The sequence below is a fragment of the Schistocerca nitens genome, chromosome 2 (assembly GCF_023898315.1).
Source record: "Schistocerca nitens isolate TAMUIC-IGC-003100 chromosome 2, iqSchNite1.1, whole genome shotgun sequence".
Taxonomy (NCBI): Eukaryota; Metazoa; Arthropoda; class Insecta; order Orthoptera; family Acrididae; genus Schistocerca; species Schistocerca nitens.
This window is the reverse complement of record NC_064615.1, coordinates 738,935,873-738,962,858: the sequence shown is the minus strand read 5'-3', so window position 1 is coordinate 738,962,858 and position 26,986 is coordinate 738,935,873. Positions and strand designations below refer to the sequence as shown.

Sequence of the window (26,986 nt, the reverse complement as noted above, 5' to 3'; positions counted from 1 at the left end):
GCTGTCAATATACATTTAGCAGTGTCAGTTTCACTGTCTGGGATACTTTTCACAGCATAGGGGTATCAAATTCATCAAGTCTCAGCTCTCCTAAAATCTGAAGAGGCCCACAGACTTCAATTGTCTGCCTCTGCAATGGAAGTAGCTCATGTAGGTATTATAGAGCTTTAGATATTTCAATGTGAGTCAGGCAATTCATTGCATCACATTACTATTCTTGACTTGAACATGATCAGTCCCATTCCAACAGACTTACTCAGACCTATCTTGGAAGATATACTGTGGATGTGTGATAAGTGGCCCCACTGCATGCAGCCCCATCTACAAGTGCCAGCAATTCCTGAATGGAATTAAGATTTAAGCAGTCAACAAGGAATACAATTAATTGTGCGAGAGTGCAGTAACTTTCTGGTCATTCATTAATTCACCACCAAATGACTAAAACACCATTACATGGCTTGATAATATGCTGTTGACAACAGACAGCACCAGGGTCCCACATATACCAATCTGATACCTTTTCCACCAACACTAACTACATAGGTCACTGACAGCATCACACTTCCAAATTAAACACTGAGGAACATATTTTACATAAAAGCTCACTCAACAACAACAAATAAGTAGTCATTCCATAAATGGAAAATAACTCCACTATATAAACATGTGCTCAGTGACATTATTTTGTCTGCTCACATAAGAGAGTTAGGAAGTCCTGGGGAGATATAGCCTGTCTGCATATTGAAAAGCAAGCAGCACTCATAGTGGAGGAATTCACCTTTCCAAAAAGAGCATTTGCTGTACAGGGTGACTAAGAATCAATTTCCCCTCTAGCAGTTTAGAACAGTGTGCAGAGATTTGTGTGGATTCCGTTCATATGCATTACTTGCATTAGTGTCATTAGTAACTTTATATCTGCATTCTATATAGTGTTAACACATTTTGTGCAAAATAAACACTCCCCAGGCATGAAGACACACTATAACACCAGTGATTGGTTAGGCATGCTGTGGAGGGTCTGTACAACTTTGTGAAGCACCCTGTCGTTACTTCTTGTGATGTAGTGGTGTAGACAGAGTGGTGAATCACCTGCTTTAATTTCATTTATTTACAAAGGAAAATCGTCAAACAGCCTTACATTCTGAGAAGTTATTTTATTTAGACAACTGGTTTCGACATCTCAATAATGCCATCTTCAGGCCCCATATGTGTTTTGTGTACAGACAGTCAGATCTATCAATATGTACAAACTGAAGCCATCAGCATCTGGATACTGTGAATTTGTGTTTTGAGAGTTTCCTTCAACGACTTGATAACAAGCATTCAAAGGAAACTCTAACACTGAATTCACAGTATCCAAATACTGATGGTTCCTCACAGTATCCAGATACTGATGGCTCCAATGTGCAAGTATTGACAGATCTGATTATCTATGAACAAGTGCACATGGAATCTGAAGATGGCATTACTTAAATACCGAAGCTGGTTGTCTAAATAAAATAACTTCTCAAAATGTACAGCTGTTTGGAGATTTTTTTTGGTAAATATTTGACCAGTCACTGTTCTGTGTCTACAATGGATCAACAGAGATAGCTTAACCTTCAGTTTTCAGGGCTATGAAGGAGCGAAGTACACAAACACAATCCTGTGACCTATTTTCCCTCACATTTCCTCCCCTCCAACTTGTTACACCTTTGGAACACAATTATCCCTTAAAACATCCCTGCTACACTTAGAAGTGGCATACCGTATTTACTCGAATCTAAGCCGCACTTTTTTTCCGGTTTTTGTAATCCAAAAAACCGCCTGCGGCTTAGAATCAAGTGCAAAGTAAGCGGAAGTTCTGAAAAATGTTGGTAGATGCCGCCACAACTAACTTCTGTCGTCGAATATATGTAGCGCTACGCAGGCATGCTTCGCAGGCACAAAGACAAATACTAGCACCAAAACCTCTGCGTCAGTAAAAAAAAAAAGTGGAAGACGAGCTTTTTTTTCTCCGCCCCAAGTTTCGACCACTGCATTTTCATACATTATCCAACGAAGTAAATACAAATTCTGTATTGTTCCTCTTCGAACGTAGCAGCATTTCAATGTACTACGAAAATCCGACTGGCAAGACTGTTTGGGATATTTGTCAATATGGCCAGCTCTGCTTTCTGAATTTTTTCCTAACTGTGAGAAGAAATGGTTGCTAATAGGAACTTTTATGAATTGTGAATCACATGCAGTATTCTCTTCACCATAAGAATAATACAAATATAAACATTTTGCCATGTATTCTTTCGTGTTTGCTGCTATCTCATTTAAATCCTGTCCGCCTAATAAACTACGAAACTACAGTGAGACAACAGCAGACGCGGAAGAATATACATACCATGTCATGTTTATATTCGTATTATTCTTATGCCTAATAGTGATACAGTCAGAAATGAAGCACGGCAATTGATTAGATTTTTAAATCTACGATGACTTTAATTTCTGTGCATAATGTAATGTACCAAAGAGGCATCTGCAAAGATTTTCAAACGGAAAAAATTTTCGCTAAATTCTCATTCAGAACATCTTCTATCAAACGCAGTCTATTATTTGGTTCTTGTTGATCATTATCAAAGAAAGCAGCAGTGTAAGTAGCAACAAATAGCAGTCTCTAGCCATTGTTTCGCTAATGAGACGATTCCTATCTATGTTTTTTTTAATTGTAAGCGGCGGTAGTGTGCACAAAAGCAAGCCATGCCGCGAGCGGCGACAGGCCGTAAACCCTCATTTTCAGAATGCGACAAACAATGCATGACACAGTACAGTAATACATTTTCAGCTCTGAGTGACGGAAACACCTATAACAAAGAGAACTGCACTTGTCAGATCAAAGAAAAATAAGCAATCAATTCAAACCAGACGAAGCACGTGAAAAAGGAAGGGTACCCGTATAAATACGGACTGAGCGCCTGACGCATAACAATGGCTACCTGGTAAAGCTTAACTGCTAAGCTTACGACTCAAACCAAACTATTACAGCTGTATCGTCATTCATTTGACCTAAATTGTGTCCCATATTACAATGGACCAACTTTGTTTCGATTTGGAAGTGCGGCCTAAAACTTTTCTCTCCCCTTGAATTTCGAGTCTCAGATTTCAGGTGCGGCTTAGATTCGGGAAAATTTTTTTTCCTCGATTTCGAGTCTCATTTTTCAGGTGCGGCTTAGATTCGAGTGCGGCTTAAATTCGAGTAAATACGGTACACATTTAATATTTGTTTCTAATCCACCTTATTTAAAGATAAACATTAATGTTATATAATTAGAACAATTTTTATAGTACTCTACAATTTTTCCATTCTCTACAATTCAAAAACTACTGGTCATAGAAAAAAAGATTGGGAATGTTTTCACTGGAAATTTAATGTAGTTTAATTTTGTATTGGGAAACATTTTCACTAGAAGTTGGGGTTCTTGAGTTAACTGAGGAAGACATAGAAAGCGCCATTTAAACGTCCCCCCCCCCCCCCCCCCCCCCGTTTAGGAAACTGCCTCCTAATGGTGTGCAAAAAGTTGCTACTATACTTTTTCCCCTGCCTTGCCTTTTTTGTCTTCACTGACTGGGCTATTTTAATTAAAACCTTAAAAAAATGGTTCAAATGGCTCTGAGCACTATGGGACTCAACTGCTGAGGTCATAAGTCCCCTAGAACTTAGAACTACTTAAACATAACTAACCTAAGGACAACACACACATCCATGCCCGAGGCAGGACTCGAACCTGCAACCGTAGCGGTCACGCGGTTCCAGACTGTAGCGCCAGAACCGCTCGGCCACCAGCGGCCGGCAAACCCTTAAAACTAAGAGAGAAACAGAGAGGGGGGAGAGAGGGGAGAGGGGGGGACGGGGGGGGGGGGGGAGAGAGAGAGAGAGAGAGAGAGAGAGAGAGAGAGAGAGAGAGAGAGAAGGGGGGGGGGAGTAAAGGACGGGTATGAGCCTTTAAACAAAAAACACGGTTATAGTAAATATCCGTTTGCACATCTCTTCTTAAAACTCTCTCATGTAAGAAGGTAATAAATTATTTACAGTCCGCCAGAACTTTCCAACACCATATATATGTATCTCTTAAATGGTTAGTTATAAAAGTGACTTTCACATTGTTAGCAACAGAGTGTCTACAGTCACTTTTCCTCTTGTTCTCTCACAGTCATGCACCTGTTGCAGAATTCCTACTAGACTATGAGGACTGTTCAAAAATTTCCAGAACATTCGTAATTTTGCGCCAATGGGGTGATGGAGCGAAATGCGGTTGGCATCCCCGCACATGCCCGTATTTAATGTGTAATTGTTGTATGTCTGTTAGCTATTGTTCAGTGCTGTATTGAGTAGAATGTTGTGTCTTACAGTTTGGGAATTTCGAGATGGTAGAATTAGAGGAGCATTTGCGTCTGCATTAAATTTTGTGTGAAACTCAAGAAAACCTTTACAGAGACACACCAAATGATGCATGAAGCCTACGGTGATGAGTGCTTTCACCATACTTGGTGCTAAGAATAGTTCACATGGTTTAAAAATGGGTGGATGGAAGCTGAAGATGACCGTCATTAAGGATGCCCTTCGACATCTACCTATGATGCTCATGTCAGGAATGTCAACGAAATTGTGCGTACCAGTCAAAGACAGACTGACCAAGAGATTATAGAAGAATGTAACTTCTCAGTTGGATCATATCATGACATCCTGACACAGTATCTTGAAAGGCACTGTGTTGCCGCCACGTTCGTCCCACGGCTCACGAGTCAAGACCAGAAAGACCTTCACCTCCAATCTGTGAAGAGCTTTTGGATTGCGCAAATGAGAATGAGATATTCCTTAAGAGAATCATAACTTGTGATGAGGTTGAGACCAAGATTCAACCTTCACAATAGGTTGGGAAAGGTTCTCCAAGAAGAAAAAAAAGCACGTCAGGTAAGGTCAAATGTCAAAGCCAAGTTGATACTTTTCTTTGACATTGAAGGATTAGTTCATCATGAACTGTTAATCGACAGTACTATCAGGACGTGTTGCAACACCTGTAAGAAAATCTGAGGAGGAATATGGCGAGACAATTTATGACTCTTGTGTCATGACAACACACCCGCACATCCATCTGTGTTGGTGCATGACTATTGCACAAAAACGTATGCTGCCTCATCCTCCATAATCTCCAGACCTGGTCCCTGTGGACTGTTTTTATTTCCAAAGTTGAAAACCCTGCTTAAAGGAAGAAGATTTGCAATGACAGACAAGACAAAAGAAAATTTGCAGATGACGCTTTGTGTGATCCAGCAAGAGGTGCACCAAGACTGCTTCGGAAGTGGAAATGGCATTGGGAGCAATGTTTCAATTGTGGAGGAGAGTAGTTTGAAGGAGACCATGCACAATAAGTAAAAGGTAAGTGCAGAAAAATTTTGTGGACAAAGTTACGGAATTTTCTGAACACACTTCGTAAAGCAACAGTTAGGTCACAAAATCAATACATATGAAATCAATTAGCATTAGTTAATAGTTAATGCTCACTGGTAACTTAACTACGGGAGCTATGAACATACCAGCACATACATGTGTAAACATCATACAGCACACAGAGTTAGAGCATAGTACACAGTCAATGGTGATTTAAAAATACTATAATTGGATCTGATTGGCAGTCTTAATGCATGTTCACATAGATACATAAAATCACACACTCAGATGCTGTATAAGAACAATAAGTGCAGTAACAAAAAATTAATATAAGCAGCCATCAGAGCCAAACAGATGCAGCTCATAACTGTTGTTCACAGTTAACCTCAACTCTGCATTGCAAAGACAATCAGTGATGTGGGCAATAGTACAGAAGTAACAACCCTACATTAAAATACTAAGACGTATTAGGTATGTTACTTGATAGGGGGAAAAAAAATTGAGGCCTATATTATATTTTTACAAAATACAGTGAATCACAAAATTGGGGAAAGATGTACAACGCACCACATAATCATGATACAGTACTTGCCTAAATTTGTCTAAAATAGCCCCATCTCTTTAAGGCCAGCCTGCTCACTGAAAAATCTGTCTGGATTTTTACTGAACGCATGGTAAATTTCAGTCTCTTCCAAGACACTCAAAGTCTGCCTTTACCTCTTTTAACTAAAAATTTAAGGTTGCCTACAATATTACCTTTAGGATGATTATTTGCATGAAGCTGGACAATCAGAGATTTGCTGCATTCACTCAAGTTTGTTCCAATACACTAAGGATTTACAGACATTGGCCACAAGTGGGCATTGATAGACATTGATGGGGAAAGTAGAAAATTTGTGCCAGATGGGGATTTGAATCTGGTTTCCTGCTTACTAGGCAGATCGTTTGACCACTAAGCCATCTGGACAGAGTAGTCATTGCAGCCGCACAGACTACCCTAGCATCTCCCCCCCCCCCCCCCCCCTCCCAGCTGCACTGACCACTGTGTCCTGATGGCTCAGTGGTCTGAGCATCCACCTAGTAAGCAGGGGACCCTGGTCCGAATCTCGGCTCGGCACAAATTTTCAACTTTCCCCATTGATTTCAATCAATGCCTGCTTGCAGCCAATGTCTGTAATTCCTTTGTGTCTTAATTCATACTGGTATCTGTTCTTTTGGACATGTCCAAAAGAAGACACACGACAGATATTTATATATTCCTTGGATCACCTAGCGAAACATCTGCAAGTCTAGGGCACTTTAAACAGTCATGATTACCACACTTTAGGCCCACACATCCACACCAGACAGCAAGCACAGCTGCACTTCGTGGGACTGCGGAACAACATATTTTACATTTGAATCCCAAAAATGGTGAACTATCTTTTCTGATGAATTACCAAAGTGAGGAAGGGGGCTACATGCATAATCCTCAAACTGACTTCTCATTTCCTGTGTCCTGCTGTTTGTTAGTAATTCACAACTTCCCTTTATAATATACCACTTATCACTTTGGCTTTAAGGCCATTTCCTACAGCTATCCACACCAAAAAAAGAAAAAGGAAATCAACTTTGGAGGTGGGGAAAAGGGAGAAGTAAGAGAGCGAAACATGCAACCCTTCCTTACTACAGTACTATACTTAAAGAGAAATCTCATAATAAGAGGATTCCAATGTCAGAATTGGTTTCGGCATTCCAACACACAGAACCCAAGTGTAAGACATCAGGCACAAAATTTGCACCCATATTTGCAGTCTGGTGAGTAAGAGTAGACTGTGGTAATAGTGACAGGTTTCATGTGGGCTAAACAGGCAGATGTTTCGCTGCACTGTTAAAAGAACATAAAATTTGGTTGGTAGCCCCTGGAACAGCAGAAACCTGGAACACAAAGGACAAACCTGGGTGTCACGCTGGACAGACCGCTGATATACAAATATTACTGTGAGAAACCTCGCCAAAAGTTTGCCACCAGGAACAACATCTTGAGGTACCTAGTGAATAATAGTGTCAGACCAACTATATTAAGAACAATTGCCCATGCACTTTGCTTGCCATATGGTTGTCTGCACATGCCACAAAAATCAATACTAGCCTAAATGACACACACAAGTTAACAAGACGATGTATTAAAGCCACACCAGCTGGCCACCTATATAACGTGGCTAGATTCTCTGCATCTCACAGAATTCATATGAGCACACACAAAAATTGAAACAGAATTTCAATGAGCACCACCTGCTACACAGAACTTCATGAGGACTTGATTTAAATATCGCACAAGAATCATTAGGCCAAGCTAATAATTGATGTAGTGCCAGTCAAAACAAATCTAATTAAATCAGGCCTTAAAGGCAAAGCAGACATCAAAGGTGACTCTGGTGAGGTCCAGGACATGGAACATCTTTTATAATATAACTGCCCCACAAGATGTATCCTTGATGATAGAAAGAATCACTGATGTTGGGCTGAAAACGATAAAAGAAATTTTCCAGACACAAAAAAGTAAAGGAAATGGAAACGAGTGTTTCTTGTATTGAAATATGCAAAAACAGAATTCTATGTGGAATGTCAACTTGTATTCAGATGAAAATTTTCTGGTCTGTAAGTTCTCTGTGATTCAACAAGATGTAGATTAGTGAAGAAATTTCAAGATACTGGGCCCTTGTTAGACACACAACGGTGTAAAGGACCCAGTGTTTTAACAGAAAATAAATTAGACAAGGTAGGAGAGGCCTTGGAACGAAGTCTGAAAAAATCACTGAGCTGTTTGGCACTTCAGACTGGTTTGTCAGCAGCACCCGGTCACAGAGCCGTGCACAGACTCAGACAGAAGCCACGCAAAGTAACGGTAGTGCAGTGACTGACAAACTTGAACATTGTTGCTCGACACAATTTTTGCAACAGCTGTTACAGTCTGTGCATGATGGAGAGATTCATTCTGAAATGCCCTTTTTTTCTGATGAGGCATGACTGTGTTTGTCAGGCATGTTAGATTTTTTTTTAAGAACTAAAACCTAACAAAAAGGCCTATAGTTATTTCATGCAGGACACTTGAAAGACCACACACTGAAATGCTTCTATGATAATAACATGAATTTTTCTGATGAGAGCATAGCTGACTGGCTTCCTCATTCTCCAGATCTAAATTCATGTGACTTTTACCTTTAGGGAATGTGGAAAGCTACGGTATATGCAAACTTTCCCTGTACACTCAAAGAGTTAGAAGACAGGGTTCAGCTAGCTATTTCCAAATTTCAGCAGCCAAGTGTTTGGTAATGTGTTCAGATGATGTCAGAGTGCTCTTGCCTCTGAGGGACATCGTTCTAAGCACTTGTTGTAAATTAATGGTAAGTTTAATTTAGTCAGCTTGCACCACTGTTTACAATCAACTCAGCAGAAATCCAAGACTGAGTCCTGGTCCAGCATAAATGTTCATGTGTCACTAATGGGTAGCATATCTATACCCAACGTGTGTTGCCAAGATATTCGCAGTTTGAGAATTTAATTCGAATTAATTTCAGAACGCCCATCATTAATGTCTGTTCATCCAGACATGCAAGTACATACTATGACAAGCTCTTCAGCTGCTCTCTTTGTGCTAGAAATTTCCTGGATCTGAAAAAAATTCTGTTACCTCCTCTGCACATTAAACTGGGTCTGACAAAATTGTCTGTGAAAGTCTGTCCCCAAAATGGAGAATATATCCAATATTTCTGCAAGGTGTTTACATGTCTATCAGAAGCAAAATTTAAAGAGGGTAGCTTTTTTGGACCTGATATTCAAATAATTCGATTTGATCCTAACTTTGAATAAAAAATGTGAGTAGGAGGGACACTCATCATTTGAGGTGGTTATCATCATGTTCTTGAGCAACAGAAAGAACCCACATTATACACTACTTGCCGTTAAAATTGCTACACCACGAAGATGACGCGCTACAGATGCGAAATTTAACCAACAGGGAGAAGATGCTGTGATATGCAAATGATCAGCTTCTCAGAGCATTCACACAAGCTTGGCGCCGGTGGTGACACCTACATCGTGCTGACATGAGGAAAGTTTCCAACCCATTTCTCATACACAAACAGTTGTTGACCGGCGTTGCCTGGTGAAACGTTGTCGTGATGCCTCGTGTAAGGAGGAGAAATGCGTACCATCACGTTTCCAGCTTTGATAAAGGTCGGATTGTAGCCTATCGCGATTACAGTGTATCGTATCGCGACATTGCAGCTCATGTTTGTTGAGATCCAATGACTGTTAGCAGAATATGGAATCGGTGGGGTCAGGAGGGTAATACCGAACCCCATGCTGGATCCCAACAGCCTCGTATCACTAGCAGTCGAGATGACAGGCATCTTATCCGCATGGCTGTAACGGATCATGCAGCCATGTCTCGATCCCTGAGTCAACAGATGGGGACATTTGCAAGACAATAACCACCTGCACGAACAGTTCGACGACGTTTGCAGCAGCATGGACTATCGGCTAGGAGACCATGGCTGCGGTTACTCTTGACGCTGCATCACAGACAGGAGCGCCTGCGATGGTGTACTCAACAACGAACCTGGGTGCACGAATGGCAAAACGTCATTTTTTTGGATGAATCCAGGTCCTGTTTATAGCATCATGATGGTCGCATCCTTGTTTGGCGACATCGCGGTGAACGCGCATTGCAAGAATGTATTCGTCATCACCATACTGGCGTATCACCCGGTATGATGATATGGAGTGCCACTGGTTACACGTCTCGGTCACCTCTTGTTCGCATTGACGGCACTTTGAACAGTGGACGTTACATTTCAGATGTGTTACGACCCGTGGCTCTACCCTTCACTTGATCCCTGCGAAACCCTACATTTCAGCACGACAATGTTACGACCGCATATTGCAGGTCCTGTATGGGCCTTTCTGGATACAGAAAATGTTTGACTGCTGCCATGGCCAGCACATTCTCCAGATCTCTCAACAATAGAAAATGTCTGGTCAATGGTGGCCGAGCAACTGGCTTGTCACAATACACCCGTCACTACTCTTGATGAACTGTGGTGTCGTGTTTAAGCTGCATGGGCAGCTGTACCTGTACACGCCATCCAAGCTCTGTTTGACTCAATGCCCAGGCATATCAAGGCCGTTATTATGGCCAGAGCTGGTTGATCTGGGTACTGATTTCTCTGGATCTATGCACCCAAATTGCGTGAAAATGTAATCGCATGTCAGTTCTAGTATAATATATTTGTCCAATGAATACCCGTTTATCATCTGCATTTCTTCTTGTGTAGCAATTTTAATGGCCAGTAGTGTATTTCCATTGTAGCCAACATACTGGTGAAGTTCAAAAAGTTATGCTTTTTAATGAGGCTCGTGATTCTGTTTCTGAACAGTTACTTTTATTTTTCCCCCTGAAAATTTGGGCGATATTACTGAAGAACGAGGTGAGTGACAACAAAGTAATGGAAAAACAGTTCAGGGCCGTTGGAATAGCAAGCATACCACTGGTCACTCCCCAAGGCATACCAACAAGCAATTCATCTGTGAAAAAGGTATATTAGACACTTTATGGGGAAGAGAGTACGAAAATATAAGCATATAATTCCTATATAAGGTGATGTTTTTATACTTCAATAAAACCTTCATTCATTTTGAGAAATTAAATTACTTTTCATTCTAATTATGTGTGTTTTGCTAATAGTTTATTGTGAAAAAACTGCATATGGTAGGAAAAAAATAAAATATAATGAGATATAGGTTCAGTGTACAAAAAATTATAAGATTAAGCTGTTAACTATCAAAAAGAAACTTAAAATAATAATTTTTTCATTGGCCCATGTTATCCACATACCTTTTCGTACATTCAATTGTGATTAACATCTACACTGTGGGTATACTCTCTTTCATTTTACTTGATAAGAACAATATCAAAACTGAACAGAAGCAAATCAGTTTAAATCAAAATAGCAGCTGCAACTAGAAAATAATGACTGATCTTTGTCTCACTTAATCCTCACAACAAGTTGGTCCACCTCATCCTGGGGTCTGAGTGACTTGCCCTCCCTTTAAACATTTCCCAATCTCTCTCTTCCCCCTATCTGGAAAAGGAACTATTAGTACCGAAAGCCAGAACAGTGTATGTACGTTTAAATGTATTTATCAGAAGTACCTACATTTCACCTCCTGAAGGTAAATGATGACCAGCAACTCCATCTTCTGATTTTCTCGTTATTAATAGTACAATAAAATTCTAAGACTGGATGAAGCTCTTACCAGACTGATCTTCCAATTTCCGTTTGACAGCAGCCACTGATTTGCTGTTGTCTTTAGGTAGTGGTCCAACTTTCTTAATTATCTGGGCTGCCTTTGCCTTTTTTTTTAAAAAAAGGAGGAGAAAGTGTTATTCATGTTTGTAAACAACTTTTTTTCTATTGCAAGGTAAAGAAAGGTATTTAACAAGTAGCAGTTTCACATTACACAGCTCATTAATATTAGTAATGCCACTAAGACCGGTATATTGTATTCCTTTTGTAATTGTACAGTGTAAGTGACTTGACAATTTACAGTATGAAAAGAATAGTTCAATTACAATACATAATAACTAGATAAACACAGCTAGCTGTGACCATGAATTCCAGTTCCACTATAAAATGTGCCTCTGGTAAAACTGAACTTCTATATCATGTATGGCATAATCTTCTGAGGCAATCAATACAGCTAAAGTTAAGAAAGAAATTATTCTAGAGAAGCATGCAGCAAACTATGATTGTTAACTGAACATTGTGCAAAAGGGACCTCAGGATCTTGTTGTTGTTGTTGTTGTTGTGGTCTTCAGTCCTGAGACTGGTTTGATGCAGATCTCCATGCTACTCTATCCTGTACAAGCTGCTTCATCTCCCAGTACCTACTGCAACCTACATCCTTCTGAATCTGCTTGGTGTATTCATCTCTTGGTCTCCCTCTACGATTTTTACCCTCCACGCTGCCCTCCAATACTAAATTGGTAATCCCTTGATGCGTCAGAACATGTCCTACCAACCGAGCCCTTCTTCTAGTCAAGTTGTGCCACAAACTTCACTTCTCCCCAATCCTATTCAATACTTCCTCATTAGTTACGTGATCTATCCATCTAATCTTCAGCATTCTTCTGTAGCACCACATTTCCCAAAGCTTCTATTCTCTTCTTGTCCAAACTATTTATCGTCCATGTTTCACTTCCATACATGGCTTCACTCCATACAAATACTTTCAGAAACGACTTCCTGACACTTAAATCTATACTCGATGTTAACAAATTTCTCTTCTTCAGAAATGCTTGCCTTGCCATTGCCAGTCTACATTTTATATCCTCTCTACTTCGACCATCATCAGTTATTTTGCTCCCCAAATAGCAAAACTCCTTTACTACTTTAAGTGTCTCATTTCCTAATCTAATTCTCTCAGCATCACCCGACTTAATTGGACTACATTCCATTATTCTCATTTTGCTTTTCTTGATGTTCATCTTATATCCTCTCTTCAAGACACTATCCCTTCCGTTCAACTGCTCTTCCAAGTCCTTTGCTGTCTCTGACAGAATTACAATGTCATCGGCGAACCTCAAAGTTTTTATTTCTTCTCCATGGAATTTAATACCTACTCCAAATTTTTCTTTTGTTTCCTTCACTGCTTGCTCAATATAGACATTGAATAACATTGGGGAGAGGCTACAACCCTGTCTCACTCCCTTCCCAACCGCTGCTTGCCATTCATGCCCCTCGACTCTTGTAACTGCCATCTGGTTTCTGTACAAATTGTAAATAGCTTTTCGCTCCCTGTATTTTACCCCTGCCACCTTCAGAATTTGAAAGAGAGTATTCCAGTCAACATTGTCAAAAGCTTTCTCTAAGTCTACAAATGCTAGAAATGTAGGTTTGCCTTTCCTTAATCTAGCTTCTAAGGTAAGTCGTAGGGTCAGTATTGCCTCACATGTTCCAATATTTCTATGGAATCCAAACTGATCTTCCCCGAAGTTGGTTTCTACTACTTTTTCCATTCGTCTGTAAAGAATTCGCGTTAGTATTTTGCAGCCGTGACTTATTAAACTGATAGTTCGGTAATTTTCACATCTGTCAACACCTGCTTTCTTTGGGATTGGAATTATTATATTCTTCTTGAAGTCTGAGGGTATTTCGCCTTTCTCATACATCTTGCTCACCAGATGGTAGAGTTTTGTCAGGACTGGCTCTCCCAAGGCTGTCAGTAGTTCTAATGGAATGTTGTCTACTCCCAGACCCTTGTTTCGACTCAGGTCTTTCAGTGCTCTGTCAAACTCTTCACACAGTATCGGATCTCCCATTTCATCTTCATCTACGTCCTCTTCCTTTTCCATAATATTGTCCTCAAGTACATCGCCCTTGTATAGACCCTCTATATACTCCTTCCACCTTTCTGCTTTCCCTTCTTTGCTTAGAACTGGGTTTCCATCTGAGCCCTTGATATTCATACAAGTGGCTCTCTTTTCTCCAAAGGTCTGTTTAATTTTCCTGTAGGCAGTATCTATCTTACCCCTAGTGAGATAAGCCTCTATATCCACACATTTGTCCTCTAGCCATCCCTGCTTAGCCATTTTGCACTTCCTGTCGATCTCATTTTTGAGACGTTTGTATTCTTTTTTGTCTGCTTCATTCACTGCATTTTTATATTTTCTCCTTTCATCAATTAAATTCAATATTTCTTCTGTTACCCAAGGATTTCTACTAGCCCTCGTCTTTATACCCAAATGATCCTCTGCTGCCTTCACTACTTCATCCCTCAAAGCTACCCATTATTCTTGTACTGTATTTCTCTCCCCCATTCTTGTCAATTGTTCCCTTATGCTCTCCCTGAAACTCTGTACGACCTCTGGTTTAGTCAGTTTATCCAGGTCCCATCTCCTTAAATTACCACCTTTTTGTAGTTTCTTCAGTTTTAATCTACAGTTCATAACCAATAGATTGTGGTCAGAGTCCACATCTGCCCCTGGAAATGTCTTACAATTTAAAATCTGGTTCCTAAATCTCTGTCTTACCATTATATAATCTATCTGAAACATTTTAATATCTCCAGGGTTCTTCCATGTATACAACCTTCTTTTCAGGATCTTACACATCTCAAATACAGGGCTATTACAAATGATTGAAGCAATTTCATAAATTCACTGTAGCTCCATTCATTGACATATGGTCACGACACACTACAGATACGTAGAAAAACTCATAAAGTTTTATTCGGCTGAAGCTGCACCTCAGGTTTCTGCCGCCAGAGCGCTCGAGAGCGCAGTGAGACAAAATGGGGACAGGAGCCGAGAAAGTGTATGTCGTGCTTGAAATGCACTCACATCAGTCAGTCATAACAGTGCAACGACACTTCAGGATGAAGTTCAACAAAGATCCACCAACTGCTAACTCCATTCGGCGACGGTATGCGCAGTTTAAAGCTTCTGGATGCCTCTGTAAGGGGAAATCAACAGGTCGGCCTGCAGTGAGCGAAGAAACGGTTGAACGCGTGCGGGCAAGTTTCACTCGTAGCCCGCGGAAGTCGACGAATAAAACAAGCAGGGAGCTAAACGTGCCACAACTGACGGTTTGGAAAATCTTACGGAAAAGGCTAAAGCAGAAGCCTTACCGTTTACAATTGCTACAAGCCCTGACACCCAATGACAAAGTCAAACGCTTTGAATTTTCGGCGCGGTTTCAACAGCTCATGGAAGAGGATGCGTTCAGTGCGAAACTTGTTTTCAGTGATGAAGCAACATTTTTTCTTAATGGTGAAGTGAACAGACACAATGTGCGAATCTGGGCGGCAGAGAATCCTCACGCATTCGTGCAGCAAATACGCAATTCACCAAAAGTTAACGTGTTTTGTGCAATCTCACGGTTTAAAGTTTACGGCCCCTTTTTCTTCTGCGAAAAAAACGTTACAGGACACGTGTATCTGGACATGCTGGAAAATTGGCTCATGCCACAACGGGAGACCGGCAGTGCCGACTTCATCTTTCAACATGATGGTGCTCCACCGCACTCATGATGTATGGCATTTCTTAAACAGGAGATTGGAAAACCAGTGGATCGGTCGTGGTGGAGATCATGATCAGCAATTCATGTCATGGCCTCCACACTCTCCCGACTTAGCCCCATGCGATTGATTATCGGCTTGATGTCTGCCGAATCACTAAAGGGGCACATATCAAACATTTGTGAATGCCTAAAAAAACTTTTTGAGTTTTTGTATGTGTGTGCAAAGCATTGTGAAAATATCTCAAATAATAAAGTTATTGTAGAGCTGTGAAATCGCTTCAATCATTTGTAATAACCCTGTATATGTCAAAGATTTTATTTGACCACAAAATAAAAATCGTTTAAGATAAAAAACTTTTTGCTTCTCAAATGAGCAAATACACCTGTTTTGTATAATCATGATGTCTCCAAAATTTACTGGCTTATTTTTTTCATTACAGCAAATGATGCAAACACTGGTTGCTACTGCTGCCTTGTTACCATTTGACATCAGAACTGCCATTGTCAAAAACTTCAGTCAGTGTCCAACTTCAGTGTGGGTGTGCCAAAGTCTGTGAGTTGTGCATTGAATTCCGTTCTGAAAGGCAGGTATTGTAATTTTTAGTCAATAGGAAAGAAATGAGGGTGAGAGTAAACTGAATCCCACTTAAAATGAAGCCGATTAAGGCAACGGAAGAAAAATATTGGCAGAAAACAGGAATCTGTATAGAGCTTGGTGTTGCTAAATCAACCCCCTCTCCCCTTTCAATCCCTCCCCAAGAATCATGGACTTTGCTGAAGTGGAGAGGCTTAGCGCCCACAATGATATAGACAGCAGTACCATAGGTGTAAGCACAACAAAGGGTATCTATGATGCAGAGGTCTGACTAACATATGGTTCTGAAAGAGGGGTAACAGCCTTTTTGGTAGTTGCAAGACAACAGTCTGAATGAATGACTGATTTGGTCTTATAACATCTGCCAACATACCCTTGATATATTATAACTGTGAAAGCTGAAAGTAAGGGGAGCCACAGCTGTTCTATTTCAAGAGGGCGTGCAGCTCTATTGTATGACTTACTGATGCTGACATTTTCTTAGGAAAAATATTCCAGACATAACACAGTCCCCCATTCAAATGATCACCACCCATGAAACAAATGAGAGAACAAATCACACATGAGCGTATTTCAGAGGTCAAATAGCCTCCATTCGAACAAGCACTAAACATGAGACAAATGAGAGCACAAAATACACATCAATAAACTCAAAGCTCCAAAAGAGTGGGCTCACTTTATTTGCATGATAAGCAAGTTTTTGCTAGAGTGATCAGACTGGATTAAATTTAAAAAAGTTACGTTTATTTATTACACACATCAAACTGGGGCTGAAGTTGTGTATTAAAATCCCCCCCTCCGAAATCTTGGGTGTGATGACAGACTGATCTGTAGCGCAACCCGAGATCTAGGTTAGGTTGGAAGGTGACAATCTGGTTGTGAGTTGGTGAAGCCAATGAATGTGGAAGCAAAAAATCTGGTTGTGGTTGCAAATTGATGGTGATAAAGCCTAATGTTTATGTCCATGAATATTGAAAAACGCAAGGGGGTACCCGATATGTAATTTTTTAATCCAAATAGTGATTTTGATGAAAATGAGGTGGATGAAATATTATATTTTCAAGATCCAAATTCAGGACACATTACAAATTTTGATATTGCACAAAAAAGGTACATAATTTACACTTTACTAGTATCTTCTAAGATGAAGAAACTCTTCCAATATCATCCCACAAAGGTAAAACAATGTAACACTATGTAGCACACAATGCAATGTGTCAATTTCACATTTAGAGATGACATGATGGTAGGAACCCGCTTTGTGCCTTATGTGCAACATACATTGCGCTGATGATGCCAAAACCAACGAGATCTTATATTACAATGTGGGTGAGTACTCTTTGGCAGGAGTAGAACCCATTTGTCAAACAGTTTCATCAACTTAACTAAAACTAATCATAAAATATACCAACACAAGGAAAATAATAATCTGATATGGGATAAATCGTTTCGTAATTGTCTAATCAGAGACATGTAGGTGACTGGTAGTACTGGTACCTTAATTTTTAGATGACACAATACTCAAATACTTTTTCTAGTATGATGAACATTTAAGCCTCTGGATCTTTCTAAAAGAAGATAAAACTACAAACAGCCTTTCAAACCTAATTCCTATTTCAAATATGCGATTACAAGAATCATAACAAAAAACACGGGAAGTTCCAAAGTATCAATGCATCACATGTGTTCCAACTATCACAAATTTTTCCAGCTATTTGTGGAAGGATTGAGTCCATGTCTCATTGATTAAAAAGTATAAAAGAATTCAATAAACTTGAAGGTTACCTTTATCAAGTCATATAAGAAAACTTATTTCAGTTTTTATGTTGGATTACTATTTTTTACTTGTTCATTTGCTTACAGTCTACAGATTAATCCAGTACAAGATAAAAAATATATGGTTATAGAAAATTTTACAGTGACCCTTTTCAACAACATATCGGACTAAAAGAGTAGAATTTATGAAATTTTAAATATATAACACTTGAATACAAAACAGAAAAATTTTATAATTTTGATACAGAAATGGTCACTTACTCGAGCCTGTTGCTTTCTTGGGTGAAGAACTGGTTTTGACAAAGAGCCTGCTGAGTTGACACCTATACATGCCTGAAATGTAACAATAAGATGTAGTTAAAGAAACATTTATTTACATAACTGCACAGTGGAGGTTATGATACTTATTCTTAATCCACAAAGATATCTATTGTCACTGCTCTACAAAGTGTTAAAAGAATTGTAATAATTAAGATCAAAATAGTCAAGTTAAGCCATTAATTTCTTTTCTCTATGATTTGGTTTAGAACCTCTTCATTAGAAATTCATTCTACCCACTTCATCTTCAGGATACTTCAGTAGCATCACATTTCAAAAGTTTCTATTACCTTCTTGTCTGTACTACTTATTGCCCACATTTTACTTCCACACAAATACTTTCAGAAAAGACTTCTTAATCTCCCAAATTTCCATTAGATTCTAAAATATTTATGTTTCTCTGAAATGTTTTTCTTGCTGTTGCCAGTCTGCATTTCATGTCCTCTTTAACTTCAGCCATTATATTTAATTTTGCTATCCACATAGCAAGGTTTTTCTATTACTTTTAGAATCGCATTTCTAAATATCATTTTCAGAGCATCGCCATATTACATTTGATTACAATCCATTACCCATGTTCTACTTTGTTTGATAATTTCTTTTCAAGACACTATCCATTCGGTTCAACAAACTTCCAACTCCTTTGCTATCTCCAACAGAATAGAATTACTATGTCATCGACAAACCTTATAGATTTTTTTTTTCCTGAACTTTAATTTCTTTTACAAATTTCTCTTTGGTCCATATCATTACAAATTATTGTGCAAACGATCCATGCAACATGAAGTCACTAACTAACATGATAGGATACAACCCTGTCTCACTTCCTCCCAAACTACTGCCTCCTTTTCATCTCGTTCAACTCTTTTAACTGCAATCTGGTTTCTGTACAAGTTTCAGAAGCCCTTTCCCTCCCTGTATTTTAACACAACTACCTTAAGAATTTTAAAACGTTTATTTCATTATTTCAGTCAACATTTTCAAAAACTTTCTTCAAAACTCCAATTGCTATAACTGTAGGATGACAATATTTCAATCTATCTTCCAAGATAAGTAGTATTTTCAGTATTGCCTTGCGCGTTCTTACATTTCTTCTGAACCCACAGTCATATTGCACATGATCAGCTTCTATCAGGCTTTCTATTCTTCTACAGATAATTTGTGTTAGTAAGTAAGTTGTAACAATGTATTATTAAGCTAATGGTGCAGCAATACTCTCATCTGTCAGTACCCGTCATCTTTGGAATTATTAACTACATTCTTTTCAATATTTGAGGGTATTTTATGTGTTCCAGATATCATTAATACCAGGTGGAATAGTTTAGTCATGTTTAATACACCCAGAAATCTCAGTAATTTTGAAGGACTATCATCATCTCCGCATGCTTCATTTTGACTTAGATCTTTCTGCACTAAGTACCATAGTTCCCTTTATATCTGCTTCTATTTTCATTTCCATGATATAGGGTTGGCCTAAATTATTCGTCAGGGTTCAAAGCAGTCTTTATTTACAAGTATACAATGTACAAAGACAGGTGATACATAAAAAAGTAAATACCCTCACCAAAGTTTCTGGAACATTCTGCAAATGTTCAATATGTTCACCCTTGGCCACTCAGCAAACAGTAATCCATTTCCATCCATATGTTTACTAGCATATTTCCTTCAATGTCCGTCACTACAGCAGTGAAGTGTTCCTGCAGTTCTTGCAGCATTGTTGGCACTAGGGGTACATGCAGCATTGTTGGCACTAGGGGGACATAAAATTTGTCCTTAACATAACCCTACAGGAAGAAATCACATGGCATGAGATGGAGGTTTGGGTGGCAGAGGGCGGGGGCGGGGGGCACAGCAACAGCAGCAGAATGCCACACACACCATCATCCCCTATCCAGTGATGTGGCAGTTCTCTGTTGAAAAAGGCACAGACAATTGTGCTCCAGTGAGTTGGAGATATGTCCTGTTGAAAAATGGAAGTCAAAGAGTCAGCAGTCAGAACCTGTCACTGTCTGCCTGATGAAGAAAAAGAGGTCATACACCTTTGTCTTGGATATAGCACAGAAAACATTCACTTTTGGTGAATCCGTTTCCAACTCCACATGAACCTGCAGCAATTCAGTACCTCACACAATCACATTGTGATGGTTCATGTTTCCCAACAAATGGCAAATTGCCACTTGACTGAAAATCAATGCCTCCACAAAGTGGTCACAATAATAATAATAATAATAATAATAATAATAATAATAATAATAATCTTCCATCTTGCTGCACATGAGTACAAACCTCCAGTTGGTGGGCATAATCTTCTGGAATCAGCTGTTGTAACAGTTGCACACGGTAGCGTTTGAAATGCAAAAGCTGCCACAAAACATTACACACTGTTTTCTGCAGATTGCTCAGTACACAGCTCACAAGAACAGTTCATTTTTGCAGGCTTTGCACAAAGCTCTGTCTCATGCCCTTCTTGATTTTCTCTGAGACAAGTTATAGTCTCATGATTTTTCCCTTTACAAAGACAACCCGTACAAAACTGGCGAAACCAATGCAAAATGCTCTGGAATCCCAGTGCAGCTTTTCTGTATTTGCATATAAATGCATGCTCAACACTCGTAACAGATGAACACTTTGCATATTCTAACACACAAAAACTCTTCTCCTCCACTGTCATCATCTTTTAGAGTGCCATCACAAGCCTGCCACCTAGTGTGCTCGCATGCCACAAGGTGGGCTTTTAAAACTTGGTGAGTGCATCTATCTTTCCATGTATCACCCTTCTTTGTATGTCATAATTGTCAATAAATAGTGCTTTGAAATCCAATGAATCATTCAGCTAACCCTGTACTGTCTTCAAGTTTCTTTCCTTTGTATAGCCCTTCTATATATTCCTTCCCTCTTTTGGCTTTCCTTTCTTTGTTTAGTACTGGCATGCCATTTGAGCTCTTGATATTCATACAGCTGTTTCTCTGTTCTCCAAAGGTCCCTCTAATTTTCCTACAGGTAACATCTATCTTTCCCATAGTCATGCCTACCTACACAATTTTTCATTTCTGATCTAGCCATTCCTGTTCTACCATTTTGCTCCTTTCATCCATTTCATGTTTTAGACATCTTCATTTCCTTTTACCTGCTTCATTTGCTCAACTTTTATATTTTCTCTATTTGTCAGTTACATTCAGTATTTCACTTACTATTCAAGGACTGGTCTGCTGCTTTCAATATTTTATCGCTCAAAACTACCCATTCAATATCTATTCTATTCTGTCCCCCTGTTTCAATCCATTGTTGCCTAATGCTCCCTTTGAAACATGTAAAAACCTCTGGTTCATTCAACCTATCCAGGTTCATCTCATAATTACCTACATTTCTGCCATTTCTTCAATTTTAATTTGCAGTTCATAACCATCAGATTATGGTCAAAGTCCACATCTGCCCTGGAAATATTTATGTTCATCTGACAAATAGTTTCTACTTTGGTTCCTGATGAATATTTTTATGCAATGAGCTGAAATTCCACTTAAATAATTTAGTTTAAAAGAGTAAATACTGAATAGATTGTATTTTGGAACAAGTATTTGTTGTTGTCAGTTTCACGACCATTGTCAGGGGGAGGGAGGGAGGGAGGGAGGGAGGGAGGGAGGGAGGGAGGGAGGGAGACTCAATGTGGTGTTGCTGCAGTGTTTCATCAAAACATCAGCTGTCCATAGTTCACCAGTATCTGTACTATTGCTGTTGAACATATATTGTTGTCAATATTTTTGCTAGGCACTTAACTATTCTTTGTCACCAACAAACCTTTTGCATGTCAGCTGAATTTGCAAGACGGTCCAGAGAGACTCTGGAATTTTGTTCTTCCTCCACTTCTAAATAATAAGCAGTTTTCTTACTGGCAGTTGTAGTCTTCTGCCCCATGCTTTGTTTTCCTGCGACATTTACATCATCTTTATGTACCGCAGAAGACTCAGGCTTATGTGAAGGTTTATTTTTTTCTTTGTCTTCACCTTCACGTCTTGTCTTTTGCCTCATAACAAATGATGGAGTATTCTCTTGTGTCAAGTCTCTCTTGTTGTCAGAAGAAGTTGTTGACAGTCTTGAAAAATAAATAAAAAATCTGTAAGCTGCTGTCTACACCATTATAAAAATAAAATACAATTGAAATATCAGGGAAATAATGTAACATCTGATAAACAGTTTCAGTTTATTTATATTACTCTACATAATATTTACATTTTGTAACTTAGGGCAGTACAAGAAGGAAATTGGCTGTTCCCGTTTCAAAGGAATCATCCCAGCATTTGACTGGAGCAATTTAAGGAAATAATGGAAAAACCTAAATTTGGACAGCTGGACAGACGTTTGAAGTGTACCACCCTGCTCAATCGTGATTTTCTGTTGCCTTTATTTATTCACTTTCTTATGGATTGTTCCTTCTGCAGAGGCAAAGAAGCTGGCTTAGACAGTGATAGAATTTTTTATTTTGAAGTAGCAGCTGCAGTAAGCTTGTGTGGGATGTAACAGGCAATGCAAGTGTAAAACAGAGCTTTGTAAGAGAAGAACAATCATGATCATCAGTCCAATATCTTTAAGATGATTCATTTATGGTGCAGCTATTATCATAATTGTCTCTAGGTCTGACTTCTGTTAGCAATGTGAGGCTGACATATAATCTAAATGAGTAAGATGAAGCCAAATTGAACAAAGGGCCAATACACTATTCTACAGTAGACAAATAAGGTGTTTTGTTGCAAAAATTATGATTCATAGTGTATGTGTAGAGGAGAACAGTTGTGGTTCTCCAAGGTATTTTCGGCAGGCAATACTCTATCTCCAACCATGCTCAATTTAATGCACAACCCACATTAGCCATTTAAATTATGTCATAGACTTTACTTCCCCTTGTGGACTATGAGGCTCATTGGATGGATGTTTCATAATCTGTTAATACGAGGGGCAGCTTCAGATCCTTTTGTTGTTCCTCTTCACTATCTGGCCAGAATACTATGGCACCATTTGAGACACAATAATGCAGGTGCGAGCACTGATTCTTTGTGAGTTTCCTTAAAGATGCTTGCTGCAACTGGTGAGAACATACATCCCTATAGCTGCACCATCCATCGTCAGTGCAACTTTTCTTTCCACCTGGAGTGGGAGGTTGAAAAATAATGATGCGCAAGACCACAGCCGACAGGTGTCTATGGACCAACAGCACTTTAGAGAGAGCCCACTAGCAGTAAATATAGTGGCTGAAGGCACACAACGCATTTGCTATCTCAGCCACCACCAGGTAACGCACAGAAGCAGGACTATGTTACTGTACTAGCTTACCTCTCATTTGTCAGTAACTGCCAACAGGAATTAAAACAAAACTGCTATTGTTGAAGGACGTCAGTCGCTCTGTTCCTATCTTGCCAATAAGTCAAAATGGAGTTGAATGAAAAATCCAAGATGAAATAACGACAATATTATGAAAACAAAAGACTGCTGCTCACCATATAGGAGATGTTAAGATGGAAACAGAGCCAGAGCCAACAAATACTTCCATACATGTTGAGCTTTTGCCCCCCCCCCCCCCACCCAACCATGTCCCTACATGCTTTCACAAGCAGCACTTTACCTTCTCCCCCCTCCCCCTACCCTGCTATCCTTCCCTCTCCCTGCCCCAGTCTCCTCTTTACTCCCACCTCCTAAACAGTTTCTCCCATTAGATGCAGTTGCTCACAATCTGGCTTCAGTGACCTGAGACAGTGGTCATGTCTGTGAGTTGTGCTTGTGTGAACGTGTGTGTATTGACTACTTTAGAAAATGGTCAGCATGTATGGCAGTCCTTTTGTCATGTGTCTGTTCATGACTCAACATCTCCTCTATATGGTGAGCTGCAATTTTTCACAATACTGTCATTAGAGTTCAATGAAGTTTTTGACAAGCTCATTGTGAATAGGATGAAATAATGCTATATAAAATGCACAATGGCCCAGTAGTAAATATACCACTGGCGATGCCTACATGCTACAACGCCCAAAACACTATCAATACAACAAGACAATGCACGCACCTATCCATAAAAATGATGACAGCTGCAAAAGTCATGCTCACACACAGTAAACCATTGTTTATTGTGCTTGAATAATAATTTAACAACAGATACTTAACAGTAAGTTTACTGGGAGACAACAATTGCATTACATTTAAACTGCTACAATTAATTTATTCATAAAAGAATACCTCACTCCTATGTGACTGACCTTTGGGTTATATCTGGTGATATGGATTCAGACCCAGTTTTGCAAGTGCTCGGGTTGATAACTGATGACACTGACTTCTTATTAACACTGATGTGATTCTCCAAAACTGAGGCATTGCTAACTACCTGTCAGAGGAATAAAATAACACAAAATTACATGTCTGCCAGACAATAATGTGGGGTGGTCAGCTTTGTGTCACTGTGTGCAGCTTTATATTTTTGTGGTGTATTGACTGATCCACTAGATACCATGTGTGCAGCCACAGAGACTCCATTTCTTCAACTGATATTTCAGCCAACTTCTGAGGGAGCTGAAAGACAGAAACTATAGCATTCACATTTGTTATCTGAAACACAAGAGTGGATCTCAAGTTTACAATAATGAAACAGAGTGCTATAGCTTCAGTCCCATAGCTCACTCAGAAGATGGCCGAAAGACCAGTTGAAGAAACTGAATATCTGCTATATGCCAAAAATCTAATGGATCCCTATACCACTATATTTTTCTTTTCTATCACATTTGCAGATAGTGTGGATGAAAAACTGGTAATGGTATATCAAAACATGAACATAAATTTCATTAATTTTATTGTAATGGTTATTTCTCGACATGTGTGCAGACTGGGAGGAGTAACATCTGTGAATTAATTTTTCTCAATTTCAAAAAGTTTCATTACAGTTGGGCAGAGTGAAAAACAACTTGGATTCATACACTTGTCTTTTTTATGACATTTTTAGCAGACCAAACTAAATTTCCATAACTTTGTTGAAGATTCTGTAATCAGATTTCAAATTCCATGTCAAAATTACAGACACACCAATTGTAGAGTGCCGATCGAGCATACACCTATAGTTCAGAAATTTCTCTGACTAACACAACAATACATATCTTCATTGTTATATTATACATATTCTCCTCAATGCCAAACAATTACAGCATTCAGGCATCCACAGACAGCTATCAGCAATTGATTCAGCACAGTCTTTTCAACCAACACGTCACATGGACGTCATCAGAACTTATTACCTTTCATGTTTACATTCTTAAGTAACACATGTCACATGGATATCATCAGAACTTTTTACCTTTCATGTTAAATGTTGGCTGATGTGATCGAATATACATTAAACTGTGAGGGATTTGACACTGGGATTGCTTTTGTGCTACAAACTGTATCACAATTTCAACACTAAACTGTATCATGTCTTGTGCGCAGAAACCTCTTTAACATATCTTAATGCTAAAATACATTTGTAGTTCCTGCACACATACACTTTACTAGCCATCATGAGATGACTGACTGTAAGTACTTAGGACTGATGCACAAAAACTTACAGTAGATGTGTTTTTTCTTACCGCTTTCCGATCTTCTTTTTTCGCAAGCTTGCAGTTTTTCTGTTTAGGAGAAACATTCTCTGTAATTTCTAAGTAAAATGGATCAGCAGCACTTTTCCGTTTTTGTTTGTGGTCCAGTGACTCAGCATCACTTATACAGTTTTGTTCCTTCAAAACTAAAGATGATGATCCTTTATCGCTGATTTTCTCCGAGTTTTTTTGTGAATTGCTTCTAATCCTTTCTTTCATCACAAAAGATGGAGTGTTTTCTTCAATTCTGCTGGTGTTTTCAGTTTTTTGATCATCCTTGACAGTCCTTGCAGAAGAAAGAATAAGTTAAGAAATACTATGGTTTTAAAAAGTGAGATTAATGAACACCAAACACAGAAAACATTTACAAAAACATTAAAAGTTATATCAACAAGTATTTATTACATATAATGAAAAATAGTCAACATACTTATTTTTTATCCAATTAGGTAGCTCACTTGAAGCTTTGTTCATACTGGAACCACTTGATGCAGACAAACGCTCTAAAATGTCATTGTCTTTCTTCGCTTGCGTATTTCGTAAGTGATTTGCAGTGACCGGGTTACGAATGGTTCCTGAAAACCTGGTAAAATGAAAATAAGGTAAGAGCCACAGAAATAACTCTGTTTCTTTAAACAATGGGAAATACACGATAGAAAAAGAACAATATGTAAACAGATTGCTGCTCACCACATAGATCCGGTGTTAGGTCGCAGACCAGCTCAACAAAAGGGAATACTAGAATTATTTTCAGTTCTTGGACAAACTGTTTCTTCTGAAGTAAAACTCCCACATATTCACAACAACAACAACAACAACAGAAACAACAACTCTTTCCCCCCCCCCCTTCTCCCTCCCTCTCTCTCTCTCTCTCTCTCTCTCTCTCTCTCTCTCTCTCTCTCTCTCGTGCGCTCAGACACCAAGGTCGTTGCACAGTGATCAAGCAGGATATGCTGCACGGGGAGTTACCACTTGCTCGATTCACAATATTGGTGGAAAGAATCCAGATGGCACAGGCTGTGAAGCAGCGATTAAAGTGAAGCACACTGGTCTAGGTGACGTATTTTGCAACTTGATGGTCCAGCTGTTCTATACCCACAGTTAGGTGGTGGTCATGCAAGTGGACTGGCAGCTTGTTAAGTTGTCAAGCACACAGAATGTAGCTCAGTGGTTGCAGTTAAGTTTGTAGATCACATGGCCGCTTCCC

At 39.2% G+C, this 26,986-nt stretch overlaps 1 protein-coding gene across 1 annotated transcript in view; it reads right to left on the bottom strand.

The window, feature by feature from the left end:
* The window catches only part of LOC126234600 (protein MCM10 homolog), a 110,132-nt gene that overhangs the window by 14,035 nt on the left and 69,111 nt on the right, over positions 1-26,986 (bottom strand). Inside the window, exons 9-14 of the mRNA XM_049943319.1 lie at positions 26,210-26,362; positions 25,771-26,065; positions 24,415-24,539; positions 21,968-22,262; positions 18,116-18,187; positions 11,720-11,816 (exon numbers count right to left, since the gene is read on the bottom strand). Of these exons, the coding sequence (XP_049799276.1) occupies positions 11,720-11,816; positions 18,116-18,187; positions 21,968-22,262; positions 24,415-24,539; positions 25,771-26,065; positions 26,210-26,362 (1,037 nt within the window). The remainder of the gene's footprint in view (positions 1-11,719; positions 11,817-18,115; positions 18,188-21,967; positions 22,263-24,414; positions 24,540-25,770; positions 26,066-26,209; positions 26,363-26,986) is intronic.